The sequence below is a fragment of the Typha angustifolia genome, chromosome 11 (assembly GCF_048772165.1).
Source record: "Typha angustifolia cultivar Huaian chromosome 11, ASM4877216v1, whole genome shotgun sequence".
Lineage (NCBI taxonomy): Eukaryota > Viridiplantae > Streptophyta > Magnoliopsida > Poales > Typhaceae > Typha > Typha angustifolia.
In genome coordinates, this window is record NC_133249.1 from 10,083,265 (window position 1) to 10,108,876 (window position 25,612).

The 25,612-nt window shown below is 39.0% G+C and overlaps 1 protein-coding gene across 5 annotated transcripts in view; it reads left to right on the top strand.

Moving 5' to 3' along the window:
- LOC140770828 (leucine carboxyl methyltransferase 1 homolog) overlaps window positions 1-25,612 on the top strand; it is a 61,422-nt gene that overhangs the window by 33,691 nt on the left and 2,119 nt on the right. For 2 of the 5 annotated variants that reach the window (XM_073112116.1, XM_073112117.1), the window contains exons 6-13: window positions 3,515-3,617; window positions 3,983-4,103; window positions 4,195-4,242; window positions 19,668-19,751; window positions 19,850-19,914; window positions 21,193-21,244; window positions 21,359-21,397; window positions 23,483-23,610. In XM_073112116.1, coding sequence (XP_072968217.1) covers window positions 3,515-3,617; window positions 3,983-4,103; window positions 4,195-4,242; window positions 19,668-19,751; window positions 19,850-19,914; window positions 21,193-21,244; window positions 21,359-21,397; window positions 23,483-23,610 — 640 coding nt within the window. Of the gene's footprint in view, window positions 1-3,514; window positions 3,618-3,982; window positions 4,104-4,194; window positions 4,243-19,667; window positions 19,752-19,849; window positions 19,915-21,192; window positions 21,245-21,358; window positions 21,398-22,575; window positions 22,639-23,482; window positions 23,611-25,612 lie in introns of all 5 variants that reach the window. The other 3 variants (XM_073112120.1, XM_073112118.1, XM_073112121.1) reach the window with 2 other exon arrangements.

Below are 25,612 nucleotides of genomic sequence, written 5' to 3' on the forward strand. Positions count from 1 at the left end.
CGATCAACCTTGGTTTCGTAATTGTCTGATTATGGGAGAATATTTAGTGAATATTTTTCCTCAGTTGTGCGGACTGCTTTCTACAAGCAATCCAGATCTTGAAGGGATCGTTCTGTAATCTATTAGACTTTCTCAATTCTTCATTCCTATGAGGCTATGACCATATCATAGTTTTTTGTTGCACTTGTTTCTTTCTCTCACTCTATTTGAGCACACCAAATTTTCTCACCAATCTAATAGGTGTGCTTTTCTTGTTTACAACTCCCAGTGTGAAGGGTATTGATAGATGATTCTTCTTGCTTCTCAAATGCATTTTCCTAGAGGTGTAATTTTCCATGAGCATTTTCCCGATTGCTCCTAGTTCGACTACGACTTCTCTTCAGTGCACTTCTCTACTTTTATTCTTTAGTCATCCATGTCGAGTTAGCCATTGGCTGCCCATGCCATTCAATCGGACTCGACGTATTCATAATAATCGAATTGGCCTAAACTCACTTGTATCTATTATCAAGTCAAGTAATGTGGTACCTATGAGCTTGGAGCCTTGATACATGGGATTCCAAATACACCATTAATCTACTAGTAGAACAAGTTGATATGCCACCAGTCTGGTCTGCTCTTCCACCTGATAGGGCCCAAAGTAGTGATGGGACAGCTTAGGGTTCAAGATTGGTCGAAATGAACACTAACAATAAGATTGGTGTCGGACATAGACCTAATCTCCAGCCTCAAAAGTCTGCTTCTGATGTTGCTAATCATTCACTTGTTTCATCCTATATTGAGCTACTGTTAGTTGAAGTTGTAGCCACCACTATATGTCATTTTGATCTAACAAGATGGGATCTATCAAAGTCCTAGTAAGACCTTATAAGGGGGACAGACGTTCGTAAATTGCTTGAAATGAAGTCGATATCTATTACTTAGTGATGGGAGGTGTTGTAAGATCACGCCCCCTATGGCAAATATGGGGGCCACTGTTGAGGTTGATCCCCCACATAGCAGTGAAGATATTGCTCAAGCATTAGTTCAATACCTCCGAGTTTGTTTGTGGGTGGTAGGTAGGAGGAGCTCATCCTAAAAGTGGTTTTTTGAAGAGTGAAGAATTCTTATCAAAATTGACTTAGAAGATCGGATCTTAATCCGACACAAAAGAGTAGGGTACCTACCATATGTAACTTTGCTATGCCTTGCATGCACATTTTTGTCATCTTTCCCACGGTATACGAATGCAAAAGAGCCGATAGATGGGCATACTTGGACAAACGATCCACTATTATTAATATGATAGAGTGACCTTGTTGCAAGGGCAATCTGTTGATAAAGTCTATAGCTATGTCCTCCAAGACTTGCTTAGGAATCGACAAAGGTTGAATCCTGCCTGTTTCATTGAGTCAATCCTCACATGTTGGCATACATAGCATCCGCTCACATAGACTCTTATGTCCCATTTCAGCCCCATCCATGTACAATTCTGAGAGACCCTTTTGTAGGTCCTAAAATGTCCTCATGTCTAGCCAAAGGTGAATTGTGGAACTGTCTAGTGATAACCGTTCGCAAACTTGGGTCCGACAATACTAGAATGTGGTTTTATGGACGTCTCAAATTTGGTGCTTCGATTTGTTGCTTGTATCTGACTGGAGGACCTTTGGCAACTCTTTCATCTCTTGATCCAATTCATATATTGCTCTCAACACTTGATGTAGAGGAAAAGTCCATATTGAATGAGGAACAAACTTTGCTGGCTTGGGTTGTCAAGCTAGCCCTTTCAACACTCGTGCTAATACTTCAAAATTCCATGGTCAATTCCTCAAAGTCAGAATAGACATTTGCCAATATTTTTAAGCCACTAAACTCTAAGTAGAAGTTCTACTCTGGAAGGTTCAGCAGATTCAAGTCCAATAGGACGGTGTCTCCTTGGACTTGAAGAATCACACATCAACAAATTACTTCGGCTCTTATTGTCTCCAATGACGATATCAAAACCAGCGAAGGGCTCCATCTCCAATCATATTCTTTAAACCATCTTCTCATTGAGGAAGTTATGGGTACTATCGTTGTCAATTAGAACACGAACCGAACAATTTTTTATCGTTCCATCCACCTGCATAGCCCGTGTTGCGGTGGACCTTGAATATGCATGCAAGGAGATCTCACCGTGGATCTTCTCCTTTTCACTCCCTATCCCCTTAGTGGCTTCCTCCTCTAGTCCAGCTCCTTCATATACCTCGGCCTCAAATTTAGTTCCAATTGGTTCCTCTATCAGTATCACCATTGCCAGCTAGCGCATTTGTGCCCTAGAATGAATTTTTGATTGCAAATGAAGCAGAAGTTTTTGGTTTTCGTCCTTCCACTTAGGCTGCTGTGAGACAATACGTCGGAGGTCATGGGATACCTTTGTATATCTCAAGACCACTCCTAGCCACAGGTAGCCGAGCTAGAGCTTGCGTGCCCACAACAACCAAGGGTTGCCACATCATTGTGGCCATAGATGACCTTGTGTGTTTGTCCATATCCATGATGTTGTTCGTCCCATTTTCTTGCTTGAGTTTTCTCTTCCAAATTACTCTTTAGCAATTCTCTGTAGAGAAAGTGGGTGGTATAGAAGATTCAGCAAAAAACGAAGTGGAGACTAAGCCTAAAGGGACTACTTTGCTCATTTGTGAATGTAATTAACTTGGGTTATATTTGCGCTTGATTTAACCTATTTTAAGACCAGAAGAATATGGATTAAGTTTTGATTTTTGTTCATTATTATGTGTCTTTTCAATTTTTTTGACTTAGTAAGTGTTGGGCATTTAATGAAATTTAGTGGCTATTTACTTCCAGCACACTTTTCTTTGTGTCTTTATTTTGTTCTTTCTGCCTTAGTATGTTGTGCTGTCCTATAATGTTATTTATTGGCCATCTATTTAGCCCTTAAAAAGATATTCTTTGGAAGTGGAATAGACAAGAAATAAGTTCAAAAATTATTCTTGCTTAAGAGTTACGAAATTCTTATCTAAATTTTAGTTTAATGGAGAATATATCAATTCTTATCACTCACCTTCTTTACCTTTTGAGTATAGCGAATTACTTTAACAGAATTTGTTTGTGACATTCCAAATATATCAAACAAAGGCTGTTAGTTCTTTTGTTTAATTTTTAAAGGTCATATGTGAATAATTATTATTTTCTTATATTTTTGTCATGTTTTCTAAATTTTTAAAAATATTCGTATATTTTAAATAATATTTAAAATTTTATGTAATTAAAAATATCCCGATCCAACGATTGATACGGCCGATCCGGCTAATATGTATTGTTTTTTTCAGAAAGCCAATCCCAATCCCAATCCCGATCCTAATTTTTCCTACTTTGTTCTCAATTAATTAAGGGAGCAGTGGATGTCATATGTCCTATGATTTTCTTAGTTTAAGAATTTCTTGATTTATATTGCAAGATAGTTGTTGCCACTGAGCAGTTGATTGCTATTATCTTCATTGCATGCTAATAATATATTTTCTCAATATTGCAGAGAAAGGTGAAGTGATAAGTGATCATTACAAGCTATTTCCTGTTGATATACGTGATACTCCAAAACTAGATTCCATCATAGATTTGGCACAATTAGATCCTCTGTAAGGCTCCTTCCTTTTGCCTTCTTTCTAAATTACTATATTCTACAATTAGGTAGTTTCTGTTAATTTTAAAACAGAGTATTTGTTCCATTTATTTATTTTTCTTATGTATTCTTAAAAGCTATATACAGTTGCCTGCTTTATCCCTGATAGCAAGAAAAGTAAAACAACATGATTTTGACGTGGCATTTAGTTCATTATGCCTGAAACAATCAGGTTCAGGTGCTTTGAGCTGTGTTCTTAAAGAAACAATATGTTGTATGAGCTTTTAGTTAAATGTCAATTGTTAAGTTATATTTCTAAGATTTTTTTTTAACATCTATCTTGGAGATTATTGAACTAGTTTATTCTGATCTTGTTATCAGCCTGCCAACCTTTATAATTGCAGAGTGTGTCTTAATATACTTGGACCCAAATTCAACTAGTGCTATTGTTGGATGGGCATCAAAAAAGTTCTCAGCTGCAGTTTTCTTCTTATATGAACAGGTTATTACTGGTTATCTTTTTGATATCTTAAGCTTCTTTTATGCTTGTATATTGATTAGTTATTGGATATTTGTTTCATGTTTACTCTCAGATCCACCCTGATGATGCATTTGGACAACAAATGATAAGGAATCTTGAGGTAACAGTCTACTTCCCTAATTGTTCTTCATTAGAATTAGGTTTTGCATTCAAATTTGTATTGATGGTTTGTCTGTTGGTCATCAATAGTTTAGTGGTAGTATTAATTTTGCTACTGCAAAAGACATTCAGATATGTTAAAAGCGGTGTAGCGGTATAATTTTATGCCCTGTGATTATCCAACTGACATCTGGTTCAAGAGCAAGTAAACATAAACCTAAACAAGTATTGTGAAAAGCAGTTCTGATCACCACCTTGGCTGGGGTGGCCTATTTTGTAATCTGTATATGTAACACGTAGTCCCAGTCATATGCATGCCATCAGCCCACACAGCACATACGGTATATGTGAAACTTAGTTTGTGATACGATTCGGACTTCACCGACGTCGTCTCGAGCATAGATTCACTTTAAGGGTGTTTTTGTTTCATGTTTTAGTGTTTAATTTCCATTAAAATAAGTTTTCTGTAAGTCGCGTTCGAACGCGAATGGAGTGAGTTCGAACGCGGTCTGTGAACGGGGTTGTGAACGTGGGTGAAGAGAGTGCACTGTGCGTTCGAACGCGGTGCGTTCGAACGCACTGTGAACGCCTGCATCACGTTCGCAAATACCAAGAGGCGCGTTCGATCGTGCGTTCGAACGCGGTCGGGCGAGTTCGAACGCGGTCGATGAAAATTGTATTTTTAGGGTTAATTTTGAGTTGTTGGTTAGCCTTTAAAAGGATGTGGATGGCAACCAAAGTCAGAATTGATTATTTGAATATTGAGATTGAGTTTTGCCTTGCCTCCTTCGTCTTCTTCGTTCTCGTTCTCTCAATCCCCGGCGACGCCGCTTCTAACCTCCCTCGATCGGCCCTCTCCTCCCCCTTCTTCCAATCTATCCGACACTTGCCCTAACCCTTCCATCACTCATAACCCTTCCACCACCACCTTTTCACCGGTGCCACCCTATTAATGCCGGTCCTCCACCATCCACCATTACCTAGGATCACGTGCCTCCATCCACGGATCCAAAACAGACCATCCTAACGTTCGTTCACTAAACGAACGATATCTCGAGATCCCCAACTCCGATTCGCTTGAAACTTGATTTGTTGGAAAGCTCTTTTCCGGGGCTATAACATATCAAAATTTCACGTCGATCCGACGGTGGAATATTTCGGGATCTTATTTCAAAGTTCCGTGCCAGATCTAGTCCAGATCAGGAAATTGGAAAAGATCGAACCTTAGTCTAAGGGGAGATCGTATCAATTTGGTATCAGAGCTCCATAGCCCGAGGCGTGATCGTATCAAGCTTGGTATCAGAGCTCCATAGCCCGAGGCGTGATCGTATCAAGCTTGGTATCAGAGCCACCGTTCCTCGGACAAGGGCTTCCTATGACGACCACCAGATCCATGGCTGCACAGCGAGATGATGAAGAAGAGATTCTCCCAATAGAGGAGAGAGAAACGGTTGCAGGGACTTCCACCCACGGAACCGCCCGATCTAATCGGAATACGGAAGAACCTAGCGTTCAAACCGTGTTGGGGTCTCTTTCCGAGCAAATGGCCATTAATAATCAAATGATGATGGAGATGATGCGGGAACTACGGGTGACAAGGGAAGCAATGGCGAACGGGAACGCACCCTCGACCCCACGACGTGAGTCCACCCCCTTGAACCCACCGCCACCGGTTCGGCCTTTGCAACCACAAGAGCCGCTGCTACCACCCCCCTATGGGCAGAAGCAAGCAAGGATGGTTACACCAGGTCCAGTTGCAGGTGAACCCATCCGACGAGCGAACAACCATGGAGACCACCTTGGAGATCAAGATCCGTGGGCGGGTCAACATGATCCGGAACCACGGCGAGTTAATTAAAACCGAAGGAGGGATCATCAACCCTTCATGGTGCATCCTTCCCCGGTTAGACAAGGACTTGGACATGATCCGGAACGAGACAATGGCATCCGTGGACAAGTCGTGCGTCTCAAATTCCCCAAGTTCAAAGGTGGCGATCCGATCGATTGGTTGTATAGGGCGGAGCAATTCTTTGCATACCAAGGTACGGCGGAAGAATACAAGGTGACGCTTGCGAGCTTCCACCTTGAGGATGCGGCGCTTCATTGGTTTCGAGCAGCCAATGCCATAGAGGCCATCGAAACTTGGGCTGAATTTTGCGCCGATATCACACAGCGATTTGGAGCATCTGGATATGAATACTTTGATGCTCTCCTCTCAAAGACGGTGCAAAAGACCACGGTTGGGTCATACCAAGAAGAATTTGAGAGGATTAGTAGCCAATGTCACCCACCATGGACAGATCAGCAACTTCACAGCACCTTCATCTCCGGGCTGCGGGGTGACATACAAGCCGATGTGAGGGCTTTAAGGCCTAGAACCTTAAAGGAGGCCTTCGAAGATGCGGTGCTTATGGAAGACAAACATAGGGTTATGAAGATACACCTGAAGCAGAGTTGGACAAGCCAAGGAAGCCGCAATCAATCCCAACCAACCGTAACGGCAGGAAACATCACCGGAGTACCAAGAGTTGTTGCTACAATGGTATCTCCTCGAGCACCTTTGAAGCCATCCCAAGATGTGAAGTATGCACCTAGAGGTCTAGGACGAGCACTCACACCTGCCCAAGTAGAAGAAAGAAGAGCCAAGGGCCTATGCTTCCGTTGTGATGAGAAGTTTGTACCCGGGCATTGCTGCGCTTAACCGATGGGATCGGTGATGCTAATCGATGGATTGGAGGAAGTTGAGGATGAGTTTGCAGCTGAGAGTGCAGATGTGGTTAGACATCAAGGAGAAGAAGCTGAGGAGCAACCCGTGGAGGACATGATAGCTGAAATCTCCCTTCACGCCTATTCGGGGACAGCTGTGCCAAAGACCTTGCGGGTGAACTGTAAAGTCAAGAAAACCACAGTGAGAATCTTGATTGACACCGGGTCCACCCACAACTTCATTGACAAGAGGCTCCTTAGGAAGATTGGGCTTGAGTCGGAACCCACGGAAGGATTCGATGTGACGATCGGAGATGGCACCACATTGCGAGCAGATTTTATTTGTGGAGGTGTGGAATTGAAGGTGCAAAGCCAAACTTTCACATTGGATCTTTATCCATTGGCCTTGCGAGGTGCCGACATTGTTTTAGGGACTCAATGGCTTCAAAGCTTGGGGCCCGTAACCTTTGATTTCTCAAACCTCACACTGACATTTCGGAGGAATGGACGAAGGGTGCTGCTGGATGGAAATCAACCGCAATCAACCGCGGCAGGGGCCGACATTGCAACCACTTGTGGGCTTTCCTTGTGGAGGGCACCGGGCTCTACTATTGCAAATGGATGTCGCTGAACCTAACTCGAGTCATTGGGAGGACCTAATCCGGATCCACCAACTGCATATAACTCGACCTCCCGAGCACAATCGGAGACACCAGATTTCTATTGCTGAACTGACATTGAGTCAAGTGGTTCGACCACCCGAGACCAAGTGGACTCAATGCAGATGGACCCGAATTCCACCTTGGGCTAGTAGGAGTACAAGTATCCAAGCTCGACTGAGGATGAACCCCTTTGAGGCGATAATGGTCACACTCCCCCTGTCTTGCGTACCTACGATAGACTCGCGGCGACGGATAGGATCGTGCTTGACTTGGAACTTGCTGATCGAGAATCGAGTGGCTAATGCTCTTTCGCGCCAACCGGACACAAGTGAGCTTGCCTCATTTTCAGCACCAGTATTTCCTATATCTTCAGATATGTGGGGAGCCAATGCAGAAGATCATACCATGGAGGAACTTGAGTCAGAGTTCAAAGATCGCTTCACAAACTTCAAACCTTGAGGACAAGGTTGCGGAAGCGTGGTGGATTGATACGATTCGGACTTCACCGACGTCGTCTCGAGCATAGATTCACTTTAGGGGTGTTTTTGTTTCATGTTTTAGTGTTTAATTTCCATTAAAATAAGTTTTCTGTAAGTCACGTTCGAACGCGGATGGAGTGAGTTCGAACGCGGTTTGTGAACGGGGCTGTGAATGTGGGTGAAGAGAGTGCACTGTGCGTTCGAACGCACTGTGAACGCCTACATCACGTTCGCAAATACCGAAAGGCGCGTTCGATCGTGCGTTCAAACGTGGTGCGTTCGAACGCGGTCGACGAAAATTGTATTTTTAGGGTTAATTTTGAGTTGTTGGTTAGCCTTTAAAAGGATGTGGATGGCAACCAAAGTCAGAATTGATTATTTGAATATTGAGATTGAGTTTTGCCTTGCCTCCTTCGTCTTCTTCGTTCCCGTTCTCTCAATCCCCGGCGACGCTGCTTCTAACCTCCCTCGACCGGCCAATCACCCTAGTTCCTTAGGGGTGGCCCTCTCCTCCCCCTTCTTCCAATCTATCCGACACTTGCCCTAACCCTTCCATCACCCATAACCCTTCCACCACCACCTTTTCACCGGTGCCACCCTATTAACGCCGGTCCTCCACCATCCACCATTACCTAGGATCACGTGCCTCCATCCATGGATCCAAAACAGACCATCCTAACGTTCGTCCACTAAACGAACGATATCTCGAGATTCCCAACTCCGATTTGCTTGAAACTTGATTTGTTGGAAAGCTCTTTTCCGGGGCTACAATATATCAAAATTTCACGTCGATCCGACGGTGGAATATTTCGGGATCTTATTTCAAAGTTCCGTGCCAGATCTAGTCCAGATCAGGAAATTGGAAGAGATCGAACCTTAGCCTAATGGGAGATCGTATCAATTTGGTATCAGAGCTCCATAGCCCGAGGCGTGATCGTATCAAGCTTGGTATCAGAGCTCCATAGCCCGAGGCGTGATCGTATCAAAGCTTGGTATCAGAGCTCCATAGCCTGAGACGTGATCGTATCAGTTTGTTGTCGACAATCAAATAAAATATGTATTAATATTATAATTTATCCATAACATCTAAACTAAGAATAACTCATGTCAGGGTATCAACAAAATACTAATAACCTTAATAAAGCTCCACACAAGCCACAACATGCCAACAAGAGTATCTCACGATTACATATACATAATAGTTTTATCTACATTATATATTAAGTGCAAAGTCACCTGTTTATAGTAACAATAAGGATAAATACATCACTCTGAAAAGTCATATAATACATTATATAATATAAACTCATTTAACATACAACACTAATAACATTTTACTTCTTAAATGCTAGCAAGGTCTCTAATGGAGTAATCCTGCTCAATCTATTTACTTAGATTTTTGAGAATAAAAAAGAAATAGATCATGAGCTAAAGGTTCAGTGAATAGACCTTATCTCGAATTAGTAATGCGTAATAGAGAGTAAATCATGCATTAGATAATATGAATTAGAAAGAAGTATTATGCTATGAATGAGCATAGAAATATATTCTTAATAATATTAGATGTATAGTAGATATCATGTCATAACCGATCAAATATATAATTCTCGATAATATATAAATAAATCTTCAGTCATACCATTATTATAACTTTATCAAATATGACACATGATATATATCGACTATGACCGTGTTATATCAAATGCAATCATATCTGAGGCATGATAACTACTCGATAATCATTAATATAAAATAATAATAGAATCATATGCATTTCTTAATATTTCAATTATTAATGTCATTTCGATATAATATTATCATACTAGACCACTGTGCATAGCCAATATCCGGTACTTGGTTTTATCATCATGCCCAAATAGTCAAAACATATCCTGCCATCTACAAAGGGCATCTCAATCATAATCATACCTTGCTATTCGCAAAGGGTATATCAACATTCATCTAGACCAAATACTCTTTTACCTAATAGAAATTACGTGAGAATAACTTGCCACATATTTTGGCGAACGACATGTGTTCAAATGTCTGCTGCGGACACAGATTAACAACCTTAGATGTAAGGCTAAAGGATCGCGAATATATCAAGCGATCAATCATCCACCAAGCGCGTCATAACCCTCACGCCCACTCCGGTATGCTCACGTTTTCTATCAGCTATCTTATCAATAAGATTTCATGCTTTCCTTCTAAATGATAGATCATGTATATTTTATCTAGTAATATAACAAGTCACGTATATTAGAAATTTAGATAGTAAAGAAGTTAATAGAAATATGATACCATGTAGTCTCTAACTATATATTTAATACATGTATACTCATACTAGAGATCAACTCAACATAAAATATAGATAATCTATTCATCTCTAATCATCTTTATATATCATCAGTATATTCATATTCAAGACAAATCGAATTAAATGAATGATAAAATATGCTTAACTGTAATCATCTTTATATAACATCATATAATCATGCTAGAAGCCAAAACGGATTGTATATACATAATATATAATATATTGATACGATCTCTTTTGGGCCAAGGCTCGATTTATTCCGATTTTCAGATCTGGACAGGATCTGACACAGAACTTTGCAAATAGATCCCGAAAGATTCAGCTGTCGGATCAATGTGAAATTTTGATATGTTGTAGCTCTGAAAAAGAGCTTTCTAACAAATCAAATTTCAAGTGAATTGGACGGCGGGATCTCGAGATATCATCTGATTAGGGATGAACGTCAGGGAGTCCGTCTTAGGATCCGTGGATGGGGCACGAGATCTTTGGTGTTGGTGAAGGTTGGTGGACCAGCTTTAATAGGGTGGCACCGGTGAGTACGTGGAGATGGAAAGGTTATGGGTGATGGAAGGGTTAGGGCAAAGTGATAGATTAGAAGAAAGGGGAGCGCCCCTAAGGGACTAGGGTGATTGGCCAGTTTAGGGAGGTTAGAAGCGGTGACGTCGGGAAATGAGAGAACAGGAGAGAAGAAGACAAAGGAGACAAGGCAAAACTTAATTCATTCAATAATCATTCCATAGTTGCCATCCACACCTTTAGAGGCTAATCAAACAATTTAAAAATGACAATTATTAACCCTAAAACAGTAGATTTTCGTTGACCGCATTCGAACGTACATTTTGCGTTCTCTGTATGTATGAACGCGATGCAGGCATTTGCAGGTGCGTTTGAACGCACATTTCGCACTCTCTGTATGTGAGAACTTGATGCAGGCGTTCACAAGCGCGTTCGAATGTATTTCACTTGCGTTCGAACGCGATATACAGAAAACTTATTTTTTCTATGAATTAAACACTAAAACAAAAAATAAAGACATCCTGAAAGTGTATCCATCTAAATCGTATCAATCCACCACGCTTCTACAACCTTGTCCTCAAGGTTTGAAATTAGGAAAGCGATCATTGAACTCTGACTCAAGCTCCTCCATGATTTGATCCTCTGCACTGGTTCCCCACATATCTGAAAATAGAAGAAGGGTTGGTGCTGAAAAGGTGGCGAGCTCACTTGAGTCTGGTTGACACGAAAGAGCATCGGCTGCTCGGTTTTCGATTCCCTTTTTGTAAACTAGCTCGTAGTCATACCCAAGGAGTTTTGTGACCCACCGTTGCTGTGCTGGGGTGTGCACACGTTGCTCCATGAAGTAGGATAAGCTACGCTGGTCCGTGCGGATAGTAAACCATTGGCCAATCAAGTAGGGTCGCCATTTGGTGACAGTGTGCAGAATTGCTAGCATTTCACACTCATAGGTGGATAGCTGTCGCGACTGGTTCGATAATGCCTTACTCATATATGCCACGGGCCTATCCTCTTACATCAAAACAGCTCCAATGCCCTCACCCGAAGCATCGCATTCCGCCACAAAAGGTTTGCTGAAATCTGGTAGTGCCAGAACTGCTGCGGTAGACATGGCTGTCTTCAATGCTTCCAAGACCTTCGTCGCCTTGCCCGTCCATTGAAACCCTCCTTTTCTGAGTAAGGAGGTTAGCGGGGTAGTAATCTTGCTGTAGTTGGCAATGAATCGCCGGTAGTACCCTGTCAACCCTAGGAATCCCCTCAATTCCCGCTGATTAGTGGGGATCGGTCAGTCCACCATATTCTTAATCTTGCTTGGATCGACTTCTACTCCTCTTGCTGAGATTATGTCCTAAGTACTTCACTCGTGGCTCACCCTAAAGACACTTGCTCATCTTGATTTTTAATTGATCTTGTCGCAAGATATTCAACACCTCACGCACATACCGCAAGTGCTCGCTCTAATTCCTGCTATACACTAAAATATCGTCAAAGAAGACGAGCACGTACCGACGCAAGAGCAGGCAAAAAAGGTCATTCATCAGCCCTTGAAAGGTAGCCAGTGCATTGGTGAGCTCAAATGGCATGACTTGGAACTCATAGTGGCCATTGTGAGTTCGAAACGCCGTTTTGTGCACATCTTTCGGGTCGACGCGGATTTGATGGTACTCCGCTTTTAAGTCAAGTTTGTTAAAGTAAGCCTACCTTGTAAGTTCATTCAGCAATTCCTCGATCACCGATATTGGGTACTGGTCTTTGACGATGATCGCATTCAAGGTTTGGTAATCGACGCAAAATCGCTAATTCCTATCTTTCTTTCGAACCAGGAGCACCGGCAACGAGTAGGCACTTTTACTCGGTTGAATAATTCCTTGCTCTAGCATTGCCCCCACCAATTTGTTGATCTCCTCCCTTCTGGACATGTGGGTATCGATATGGTCGAATATTTGCTAGTTCAGCTCCTAGAATGATTTGAGTGCGATGGTCGTGCCGACGGGTCGGCGGCAGTCCTCGGGGCTCCTCGAAGAGATCTTTGAATTCCTGCAATAGTTTTTGCATGTCAGCGGGTATTTCCCTCGATGGTGGATGTTCTGGTTCAGCAACAACCATTTGTAAGAGTAGAGCTTGGTCCTCTGCACATGGAAGTCCCAATAATGGTTGCAAGGTCGGCCCTTGCTGCGGTTGGTTCTCATCCAGCAGCACTCTTCGACTATTTCTCCGAAATGTAAGTGTGAGGTTTGAGAAATCAAATATTACGGGCCCCAAGCTTTGAAACCATTGGGTTCCCAAAACAATGTCGGCACCTCGTAAGGCCAACGGATAAAGATCCAATGTGAAAGTTTGGTCTTTTGCACCTTCAATTCCACACCTCCACAAATGAAATTTGCCCACAATGTGGTGCCATCTCTAATCGTCACATCGAACCCTTCTGTGGGTTCTAACTCGAGCCCAATCTTCCTAAGGAGCCTCTTTTCTTTTATGAGTACTACATCTTCGAAGGCCTCCTTTAAGGTTCTAGGCCTTAAAGCCCTCACGTTGGCTTGTATGTCTCCCCCCAGCCCGGGAATGAAGGTGCTATGAAGTTGCTGATCCGTCCATAGGGGTTGGCATCGGCTATTTATCTTCTAAAATTCTTTTTGGTATGCTCCAACCGTGATCCTTTACACCGTCTTTGAGAGGAGAGCATCGAAGTTTTCATACCTCGACACTCCAAATCGCCGCGTGATATCGGCTCAAAAGTCGTCTCAAGTTTCAATCGTCTCATGGGCATTGGCTGCTCGAATCCAATGAAGCGCTGCATCTTCAAGGTGGAAGCTTGCAAGCATCACCTTATATTCTTCCGCTATACTTTGGTATGCAAAGAATTGTTCCGCTCTATACAACCAATCGATCGGATTGCCACCTTTGAACTTCGGGAATTCGAGACGCACGATTTGTCCACAGATACCGTTGTCTTGATTCGGATCATATCCAAGTCCCTTGTCTAATTGGAGGAGGATGCATCATGAATGGTTGATGATCCCTCTTTTGATTTTGATTAACTCGACGCGGTTCCGATTCGTATTGTCCGCTCATGGATCTAGATCTCCAAGGCGATCTCCATAGTGGTTCGCTCGTCGGATGGGCTCACCTACAACTGGGGCTGGTGGAACCATCCTTGCTTGTTTTTGCCCATAGGGTGGTGGCAGCAAAGGCTCTTGTGGGTACAAATTCTGAACCGGTGGCAACGGGTTCATGGGGGTGGACTCACATCATGGGGTCGATGGTGCATTCCCGTTCGCCATGGCTTCACTTGTCGCCTGTAATTCCCGCATCATCTTTATCATTGGTTGCTGATGGCCATTTATTCGGAAAGAGACCCAAACATGGCTTGAATGCTAGGCTCTTCTGTATTCCGATTTGATCGGACGGTTCCGCGGGTGGAAGTCCCTGCAACCGTTTTCCCCTTCTCTATTAGGAGAATCTCTTCTTTCTCATCTCGCCGTGCAGCTATGGCTCTGGTTGTTGTCATAGGAAGCACGTGTCCAAGAAACGGTGGCTCTGATACTAGATTGATACGATCTTCCTTTTTGGCCAAAGCTCGATTTATTTCGATTTTCAGATCTGGACAGGATCTGACACGGAACCTTGAAAATAGATCCCGAAAGATTTAGTCGATAAACCGATGTGAAATTTTGATATGTTGTAGCCCCTGAAAAGAGCTTTCTAACAAATCAAGTTTTAGGCGAATCGAATGGTGGGATCTCGAGATATTGTCTGATTAGTGGACGGACGTCGTCAGGGAGTCCGTCTTAGGATCCGTGGATAGAGGTACGAGATCCTTGATGATGGTGAAGGTTGGTGGACCGGCGTTAATGAGGAGGCACAAGTGAATATGTGGAGATGGAAGGGTTATGGGTGATGGTAGGAATAGGGCAAAATGATAGATAGATTGAAGAAGGGGAGGAGTGGGCCGCCCCTAAAGGACTAGGGTGATTAGTCAGTTGAGGGAGGTTAGAAGCGGCGACGCCGGGGAACGAGAGAACGAGAGAGAAGAAGACGAAGGAGACAAGGCAAAACTCAATTCATTCATTAATCATTCCATGGTTGCCATCTACACCTTTAGAGGCTAACCAAATAATTTAAAAATGGCAATTATTAACCTAAAAACAGTAAATTTTTACCGACCGCGTTCGAATGCGCCCGATCATGTTCGAATGCACATTTTGCGTTCTTTGTATGTGTGAACGCAATGTAGGCGTTCGTAGGCGTATTCGAATGCGGCGTTCGAACGCACATTTCGCACTCTCTGTATGTGCGAACTTGATGCAGGTATTCACAAGCGCGTTTGAATGCGACATATAGAAAACTTATTTTTTTTATGAATTAAATACTAAAACAAGAAACAAAGACACCCCTAAAGTATATTCATCCGAATCATATCATATATCTTAATATGGAAAAGGTCTCTACGAGGTAAGACTACTTATTGTAATTGTAAATCAGAAAGGCTAAATATGTATAATTATAAATAAAAATATAATTGTAGACAAAAATATAACTACAACTAATTTATGATTCTTACTCTATCTTGATTAATTAAGAACTACATATTCTTTACTTAATTATATAAAATAATAAATAAATAAACCTATCATTTTTATTCTATACATATTAGTATAAATAAACTGATAAAATTACATACTATATATATATATTATGAATATTAGCGTAAATTTAGAAATCTCATGACTATAATTAATGAAGCTATATATTAATCTGTTATATGTAAGTAATATGTATTTTTTTATGTTTATATATTAATCATTAATTATACTAATTATAATTTGCTAATAATTATATTACCAAATATATATATATTATATTTCAAATAGTTAACTGCTTAATTAAACTATTTGCATTAACTTACATAAAATTCATAATTAAAAGGAAATAAAACCCATTGCCACAGTGCTGGACTCAACCTAGCACCATTTGTCTGCTACACTGCTGGGCAGAGTCTTGCAATTGCAAGAGAAGAAGAAAAGGAGACAGGAAGAAGAGAAGGGGGATAGGAGCTAGGCCGCAGGGGAGGAGAACAGTTGCTGGTGGCCACTTAGTGGCCAGCCTCTTGTTGGGGACTCGATTCCCTGTTGACCTCGAGCTCGGTAGAGAAAGAAAAGAGAGGAGGGTAGAGACAGAGGAAAGAGAGGAAGGGGAGAAGCTCACTAGCGAAAGAGAGGGTCGACGGCGTCTCTTCCCAGTGGTCTGAGGTGGGCGACGAGACTAAAGGAAGAGAGCGAGAAAGAGAGAGAAAGAGAACCAAGAGAATGAGAGAGATAGAACCGAGAAAATGAGAGATAGAATCGAGAGAACCGGTGGGCTTGGTCCTACCTCCACGTGTTGCCACTGCACTAGCCGACGTCGGTCGGTAGGGGTGCATGACATCCCCACCATAGCCTTAATATGCAATGCATGTTGGCGACGAAGATGTACACAGCATGGCTGGTCGCGTCGTGCCCTACTCTTTTTATATTTTTAAGAACGTAGGGTTATTACAGCATAGGCCATATATGAACTTAGAGTTATTACAGCATATGGATTGCCAGCCTCATATCATATATACATTTGTATTATATTAAAATGCTAGCCTGCATAGGGTGACCACACGAGACATGCATATTGCAGTTGTTCTTTACAACATTGATTGAAATATGTTAGCTTAAACTGTCACGCCCTGATCCGGGAACATGATGGCCTTAAATCTCTAAGATAAAACCCGGAGAAAACACGAAAGCCCAAATAGTAATCAAATCCTAAAATAGATTAGCACAGCGAAAACGGTACTCAATCTTTAGAGTCCTTACTAAGTGACTTCTTAAATTCCTACAAAATAATAAGTCCTTATGAGCTAGACGTCCAACAAGTAACCCACTCTACTAATAATATATCTAATGGCAAAGATCATCATGTGATACATATAGTAACAAAAAAAGAATCATAATAATAATATATAAGTTGTCTTGAAAAATAAATAATTTTCTTGTCTCTTATATTGAATTTCAAAATCCATATATACTAAATTAGAATCATAAAATTTTTCATATTAACTCATTTTGAATAAATTAATATAAAATGAATCAATCTCCGCTAAAAGTGTATTTTCATAGAAATCAAATCATAAATTATTCATATTAACACAATCCGAATAAATCAACATAAAACGAATCTCTACTAAAGTGTATTATCATCGAATTCGAATTATAAATCACTTATAATATCTCAATTTAAATAAGTTAATATAAAACAAATCAATCTCCGCTAAAAGTGTATTTTCATAGAAATCAAATCATAAATTATTCATATTAACACAATCCGAATAAATCAACATAAAACGAATCTCTACTAAAGTGTATTATCATCGAATTCGAATTATAAATCACTTATAATATCTCAATTTAAATAAATTAATATAAAACAAATCAATCTCTACTGAAAATGTACTATCATGGGAATCGAATCATAAATCATTCATAATATCTCATTTAAATAAATCAATATAAAAGCAATCAATCTCTGCCAAAAGTGTACTACCATGGAAACCCTCCAAAACTAATAAAATACTATATTGTCTCATTAATAGGTACTTTGACTCGTGGCCACATCGCACTACCTAGTCACCATCAGAATGGCGCCCGGGACTTTTCTAGATAGTCGATCCGTCTAGGGTCATAATAGGTACTATATAGTACCCTACTGACTTTTTCACTAGCCGTTAAGAAAGATTAGAGTCACCAGGACAAAAATCCAGGAATTTTTTCCCTAATCCCGCCAGAGTCACTTGGTAGCACGTCGCAACGTTATATTCCAAGAATCTTTTCCCTGGACTTATCTTCTTAAAAATAAATTGGATTCCAGATCTCACTTTTATTAGTACTCAACTATACTGATGCATTCTGAATCTCAAGTATCAATTTTCTCAATCACCAAAATTCTCAATTCTTCAAATACAATATAAACATGAATAATCTATAAATTCAAATATTACTATTTCTTACAATATATATATAATATAAATCATTCTTAATAAGTCAGAAAATACGAATAAATAATAATCTAATATTTAATCTTGCAAAATTTCACGTCTCAAAAATAATATTTTATTTTTGATCATATTCTAAAAAAATATATTAGCATAAAGATCTCTATTATTTTCTGAAAATAAAATATAATAATAAATATATTTTTTTTACAAATCCGAAATTCCTTTAAATTGAAGTAATTCTAATTTATATCTTATTTTCTTGAAATAAAATAATATTATTTATTTTCAGAAATTCGAAATCCATATAAATTGAAATATTACTACTTTATATCTTATTTTCTACAGTAGAAATAGATATAATTATTTTCAGAAATCTAAAAATTCATTTAAATATAAATATTTCTAATTTATTTCTTATTTTCTGCAATAAAAATAAATACTTTGAAATATGAAAAATAATAAACAATAAAATCCCTTTTTTTTCCAAGAATGATAAATATGAATTTTCTATAAAATACAAAATCTTAACATTTCTAATTCTTTATTGAAAATCCTTAAAATAACGAACTTCTTAACTTCCCGTGTAATTGACATCATCATATTATAAAGTTTCTTATCTTATAAAATTAAGTACGATCAGAGTAATATAAAGAGATATTTACAATTCATCAATTCTATTTTTATATAAGAAAAATTTAAGAAAATATGAGTGGGAACTTGCCTTGATCGCTCAATCCAAAATAATTTGATTTTCATATCCTAATCGTAATCTACACGAATTCCAAAGCGCTCCAAAATTGCCTTCTCTTTCCTTTTCTTCTCTTTGGTATGATAAAATCTTTTTCTCTCTATTTTCTTCTTTTTTTTTCCTCTCTAACCTCCCTCAAGAATAATCTTTTTTTTTCGGTACTGTCTAATTTATCTCCTAAAAATACCTCTAGGGTTTTCTTCTAGTCCCCCTTTTATAATTGAAAAAAATATAATAAGAGTCCTATTAGAATAAGGATTCTAATATCTTAAAGATATATCTAAAAATTTAATTTAATTTAATAAAAATCCTAAAATATAAAAGATAAAATAAAATTTCTCATTATCTAAACTATATATTTATTTTATTTATTTATGTTTTAAAATTTTGGGTTGTTACATAAACACTTCAAGTTTGGTCAATATGCCCGATACACCGATACTCATCCAATACATACAAGTATCAGCTGATATTACCAATGCCAACCTGAAACTGAATGCTTTTGCTGCTTCCGGTCCACCACCAGTTCAGCTATGACCGATATAGGTTGGTATCAGCCGATATATGAATCCGTAGTTTGTATTTTCATCTATATGAATATATGTATGAATACAATCATATATTCATATAGATGCACATAGAAAATACAAATCATGGATACCCATGATTTGTGCATTTGCACACACATACAAATTCACAAAGCACGCTTTTAATTTTCTCGAAGTACAGATTTCATATGTAGGTCAACTGTCTCTGTATATATACTTCCATTATTGTGCCATCATATGGGAAATAGTTTTTTTCTTTCTCAATTTCTTTATGTGCTTTGGTATGTGCTATAGTTTTAATATTTCTTTTCCTTTGTATAAATATATGTTTATCTATCTTGTTAGTTTGATTATTTTGTTAAGAAATGGTGGTGTGAAGTTAGAAATATGCCAACATTGTGTTCCCTTGGCTTCTGTCTCAAATTTCAGAGTCGGGGATGCCCTCTCCTCAGTATAGATGCTACACCAACTTTACTATCAAAAGAAAAACTTTTTATCAATCAGGGATGGCAGGTGCATTCCTCATGACCCATAAAATATTTATTCCCATATAAAAAGATCTGTCAGGCTACAGAAGATTTTTCTTTTCTTACTACTAGAATCTTTTTCAGAGAGCTGTTGCTTGGGATATGCTGAAGATATATAATGAATTTATCGACATTCAGGAAAGACGCAGGTAGTTGTTATGCACATTGCAGTGATGCTAGTTTGACAGTAATGAAATAGCTTTTCACTGATACTGTTCTATCCCTCATTACATCCTCAAATGCTACCTGCTGCTTTGTAGATGAATGATATTCTGGTTTGATAGTAATGAAATAGCTTTTGACTGCCACTGTTAATTCTTCATCATTTTATATGATATGACTGAGATTGGACCTTGTTGTCTCGAGCTGAGTCACCTTTGTTTTCAAAGGATAAAAGTTCTAGTTGTCGCGTTCGAACGCGATCGGCAAAATTGTATTATTTTTAGGACTATTTTTTAATTGTTTTACTTGTTAAGTTAGCCTCTAAATATGTGCAAGGTGGTCTTATGATGGTTATCGAATGAATTGAGGTACTTCTCTAAATCTTTTTTTCTCCTTCTCTCTTGTTCCCTCCTACTACGGCTATGCTGCCTCTAACCTCCTCGACTGGCTTACCACCCTATATCCTTAAGGGAAGCCCTACTTCTCCCTTTTCTTCTACTCTTCCTTCTACCCAAATCTCCCCATTGAAACTAAGATCATAACATTATATGAGGATGATACATGCCTAAAGATGAATGGACCATCAATATATTATGCACCCTATCAAACTTCCCGTTGTCCCTCATTCCATCATTTTTCTTTGGTCTTGTTCCATTTATGTTCCCATCCTCAACTACCATACAATGGTAACAACCACACTAACTCTTGATTCTAACCATTTGGAATCTAATTATATGGATCCTTTTCCTTCATTCATCTCTACTTAGTGGCAGATGTATCTCAAATTAAACACTATCATGTCTTTTCTTACTAGTTTCTCCCATGTTAGTTCTTGGACTTTTCTCCCTCTTGAGGAGCTACTTGAATCATATCACTATTTTGTTCATAATAAATTGGAGTAATACAATACTCATATGCCTACAAATCCCTTCTTCTAAAGGATGTAATTTAACTTCTATTGCAGTTTGCTGATTTGCTCTTGGATATTTATACATTTCATTCATCATACAAATACTTTTGTCTCAAGATAAATCTTCACATAGAAAGATTATTCTTTGTCCATTTCCTGAATATTCAGTCAAAACAGCATAATTAAAAGATTATAAAAGAAAATATCGTAAAGGACTCCAATGTCAAAATTTTATTATTCGAGCTTTTATAATTCAATCTGTTTCATTGGACAAATCTCTTCTTTGAAGGCTGGATTAGAAACTGAATCATTATTCTTGCTTTAGTATACCTTTATGAGTATTCTGTTATTATAGGATTGAACGTCTGGAATTGTTTGATGAGTTTGAAGAGTGGCATATGATGCAGGCAAGTTCACTGTCTGAGAAAAATGTGTAATTCCTTCTTGATTGATGGTTGGAAACAATTTATTTTATTTCCTTCATCATTGTTCTTATATTTGAATTCATTTTTTTCAAACAGGAACATTACTGTGTGGTGTATGCAATTAATGATGCTGAGGTTAGTGGATAATGCAATTAGCAAGAAAACTTTTTTTCAACCCTAAACTTGCATTATGTCTTTCTGTTACTGTGCTAATTTTGTTACATGGAGTTACTATAAGGTTACCGGTATAGAGAACTTTTGTGCAGCTTCTAGTAAAAGGGTGGCAAAATGGCAAGTAAAAGGGTGGCAAAATGGCAATTAATGTGTCTGATATATGCTGGAAAAGGCAATAATAAAACACGATATGTTGCATGGTCAGAAGCACCTATTTCTTCATGTTTGCACATTGCAAACATTTTCCCATTTTCTTCTTGAATTAACATGCATTTAGTTAGTAAAACTATCGATCCACGCCTGATCCTAACTCTCTTTTTCTCTCTTTCACTTTTTCTTCTCAATCTCTCTTACTCTATTTCTTTCTTTCAATCTTTCTTTCTTTTTTTCTCTCGTTACTATATAACCATTATTTCTCTTATAAATAGATCTAGCTCCGGTGAACTTCGTTGAACTCTAGTATATAATTTTTTAATTTATTTCTTTACTTTTCTCTTAGTTTTTTTCATTTCTTCCACTCTCTCCCTTTTTCTTCTCTTTTCTTTATTTTTTTCTTATTTTTGGTAAACTTTTTTCTAAACTTTTAGAAGTTTTCTTACATTTTAAAATAATATTTAGAATTTTATGTAATTAAAAAGTCTGATCTGATCCAAGTGACAAATATAGCCGATCCGGCTGATATGTATCGTTTTTTTAGAAGATCGATCCTGATCCCAATCCTGATTTTTCGAACCTTGAGTAAAACTACTGTTGGATCTAATCAAACATTACTCTTCCCTTTGTTAGACCTCCATTCATGCCCCTTCGTGACCCCCTCCAGTTTCTCAATAGATCTAGTTGTTCACTCACACAAGGCTCTCTACTTGATTTGATCTCCCATATTTTCTTGATAACACATGGTGGTAAATGAATTTATGCACTTGTTAACATGTAATTTTTTCTAAATTTTTTTGTACACCCTCTTGTTTTCTTTTAATATTGTACAACCATAATTAGTTTCCAATTTATGAGGGCAACTTATCTGTGCTCTTCTAGTGTTTCTTTTCCTTAATTAATTATCCGCGCATTCATTGTGCACACATACATTGTATGACATGTCAATATATCAATTGTCAAATATACAGTTTTTCATAATACAGATGCTGATACGTATATACTATTAGCTGGAAATTGGGAATGTTTCACTTGATGTGATTTTCACGGTTCGTACAATCTCCGTAACATCATTTTTTATGGAGGTCTGATTTTTCTGCAGCATAAAGATTATACTCTTATGTGAATAAAATAAAGTATTGGCATGCTAAGACCACTCATGCATAGATGGTAACTCAAAAGTTGGCAGTTTAGAGTAGATTGGTCTTTAGATCTCCTAAAGAAAATTCAACTGTTTAAATTTGCACTCCATATAATCAGGAGCTTCCTAATTTATACAATACACTATTTATGTAAACCTTTTGCAGTGTACTACTGGTTTATGCTTATTGCTTTGTAAACCCTTATCAAGTTAACAATAGTACAAAAATTCAAGTAGTATTAAAAATTTTCAGAGGAACATCCTCTCCAATTGGTTGCTCTTGCAACCAAGTGGTCATGGTTTCAAACCATGGGAATGTGCTCTCCAATAATCAGGTAACACTTATGCAAAACTTGTCATTCTTAAATCCCAAGAGCCCTGTAGGTGAAACCTTGTCCATCAGAACCATGAATTTGTACTATCGGCCATTACTAATCCAAAACCCATACCGAAGCTAGTTTTTCCTTGGTTTTGACCCAGTATCTATCGTATCAGCCCAGTATTAACCGTATTAGCCCAGTTTTGGTTGTATTACTGTATATGTATTAGTCATATTAACCATATTGGCTATAAACACAATTTTGATTTTTCTTTTGTGGAGACTATATGTATAAATTGGATCTAACCTGAATATAACTTGGGAAACTATAATGATGCCCTATTGTCTAGAGCTCTATATTTTTGATATACCTTGTTAGAGTCTTTTCTTATTGTATTAGTTATTTGTTTTTATTAAAATAAATTTTCTGTAGGTCGGCACAGGAACGCGGAAGTGGGCGCGTTCGAACGTCTTTGTGAGCGCCTGCATCAGGTTCACAAAAACAGAGAACGTGAAATGTGCGTTCGAACGCGGTCGAGTGTGTTCGAACGCCTGCATCAGGTTCGTATCGACAGAGAACGTCTTTTGTGCATTCGAATACGGTCGGGCGCGTTTAAACACGATCGGCGAGAGTTAGCTAGAATTAGGGTTAATAATTATTGTTTTGGCTTGTTGGCTAGTCTCTATAAAGATGTGGATGGCAGTCAAAATCATAATTTTTAATGAATATTGGTTTATTATCTCTCTATTCTCTCTTTAGTCTCTCTACCCTAATCTCCCTCTTTTTTCTTCACCAACCAGCCATCTCTATCGTTGGCAAGGTCTCTCCTAACTTCTAATCTCCCTCATCTATCGAGTCTTCCCTCTTCCTTGGGATGTCGACCACTTCTTTTCTTTCGTCTTTATCTCTTAAACTGCATCAATTATCCACCTTCATCTCTATTATTATCTATAACCCTATCATCCACTCCACCCGTCACCACTACCATCATCCACATTATATCGTGATTTCCTCCCAATTGCGGTTCGAATCTATGAAAGGCGTAAAAACAAAAAACGTAGATCAGGGAGTTATGGATCGATTCCACTTAGTTTCGTAATTTTCTGACTACGAAAGAATATTTGGTGAATATTTTTTTTCGGTTGCGCAAATTGCTTCTTGCAATAAATTCTGATCTTGAAGGAATCATTCCGTAGCCTTATTATTGGTATCAGAGCCTATCTTTTAGTACCGTAGACCCCTATCATTGATATCAGAGCCTGGTGAACCTCGAACCTCCATTAATGGTGGAAATAAGGAAGATGACATCAACAAAGAGGTCAATAAAGAATACACCGACAAGGGAAGACTCAATCCATGATAACCCTAACTAAGAGAGCGATTCCCTTGGGGCGGCCATAGTAGGACCGAGTCAACCAATGTCCATGAGTGTGAACATAGGCTTAGCAGACGAACTTAAGAGTATGTTTCAAACATTGCTGCATAGGGTTGACGTAATGTAGAACCCGAAAGGCGTGCGGCACTGGTGCGCTTCGTCGATGAAGAGGATTGGCATTTAGAGGATGATGTTGATCCCTTCGGAGATGGTGATGGACGTGCTTGAGGATTTAGAGAAGGAGATCAACAAGCACAAAGGTTCAGATCTGAACTAAGGATCTTTTGTAAACCCGACAATGCTATTCGAGAGAGAACTTCTCAAAATTTTAAAGCGGTGATCCGACTGATTGGGTGTTTCAAGCAGAACAATACTTTGATTGTCAAGGGACAGCGGAGGACGCAAAGGTCTAGATGGCAAGTTTTCATCTACTCCCTATGACTGCGATCATAAACTTGCTTCATACGATTTTGAGCTAGTTTAAGATGGGCACGCAATCTTCTCAATGTAGCGTCTCTATCTATCAAAGCTAAGTTCACCTCCATTTGATCTGCAGATGCCACTGGATCATAAGCGCGTAATGTCGGAGCCGTGCGTCCATACACCACCTTAAATGGAGTCATGCCAATGCTGCTATGGTAGGTGGTGTTGTAAGACCACTCCGCCTACAGTAAGAACTCCAACCATCGTCTCGGCATCTCTTCAATAAAGCATGTCAAGTATTGTTTAATGCCTCGATTGACCACCTCGGTTTGACCGTCCGTCTATGGATGGTAGGCCAAATTAAAATTCAATCGAGTCCCCTGCAATCTGAAAAACTTAGTCTATGGATGGTAGGCCAAATTGCTCAATCTGTCAACCACCACAAAGATAATGGAATAACCACGTACCAGCGGAAGACCCTCTATGAAATCCATAGAAATGTTCTTCCCAAACACGGTCTGGAAAAATAGAAGGTAAGAAATTAATGATCTAATAACATAATAAATTTGGCTGCTATCCACACCTTTATAGAGGCTAGCCAACAAGCCCTAATAACAATAACTAACCATAATCCTAGTGCAATCCCGCAGATTGCGTTCGAACGCACAAAAGGCTTTCTTTGTATTTGTGAACCTAATACAGGCGTTCGCAAGAGCATTCGAACGCGACCCCTTCTACGTTCAAACACGACCTACAGGAATTTT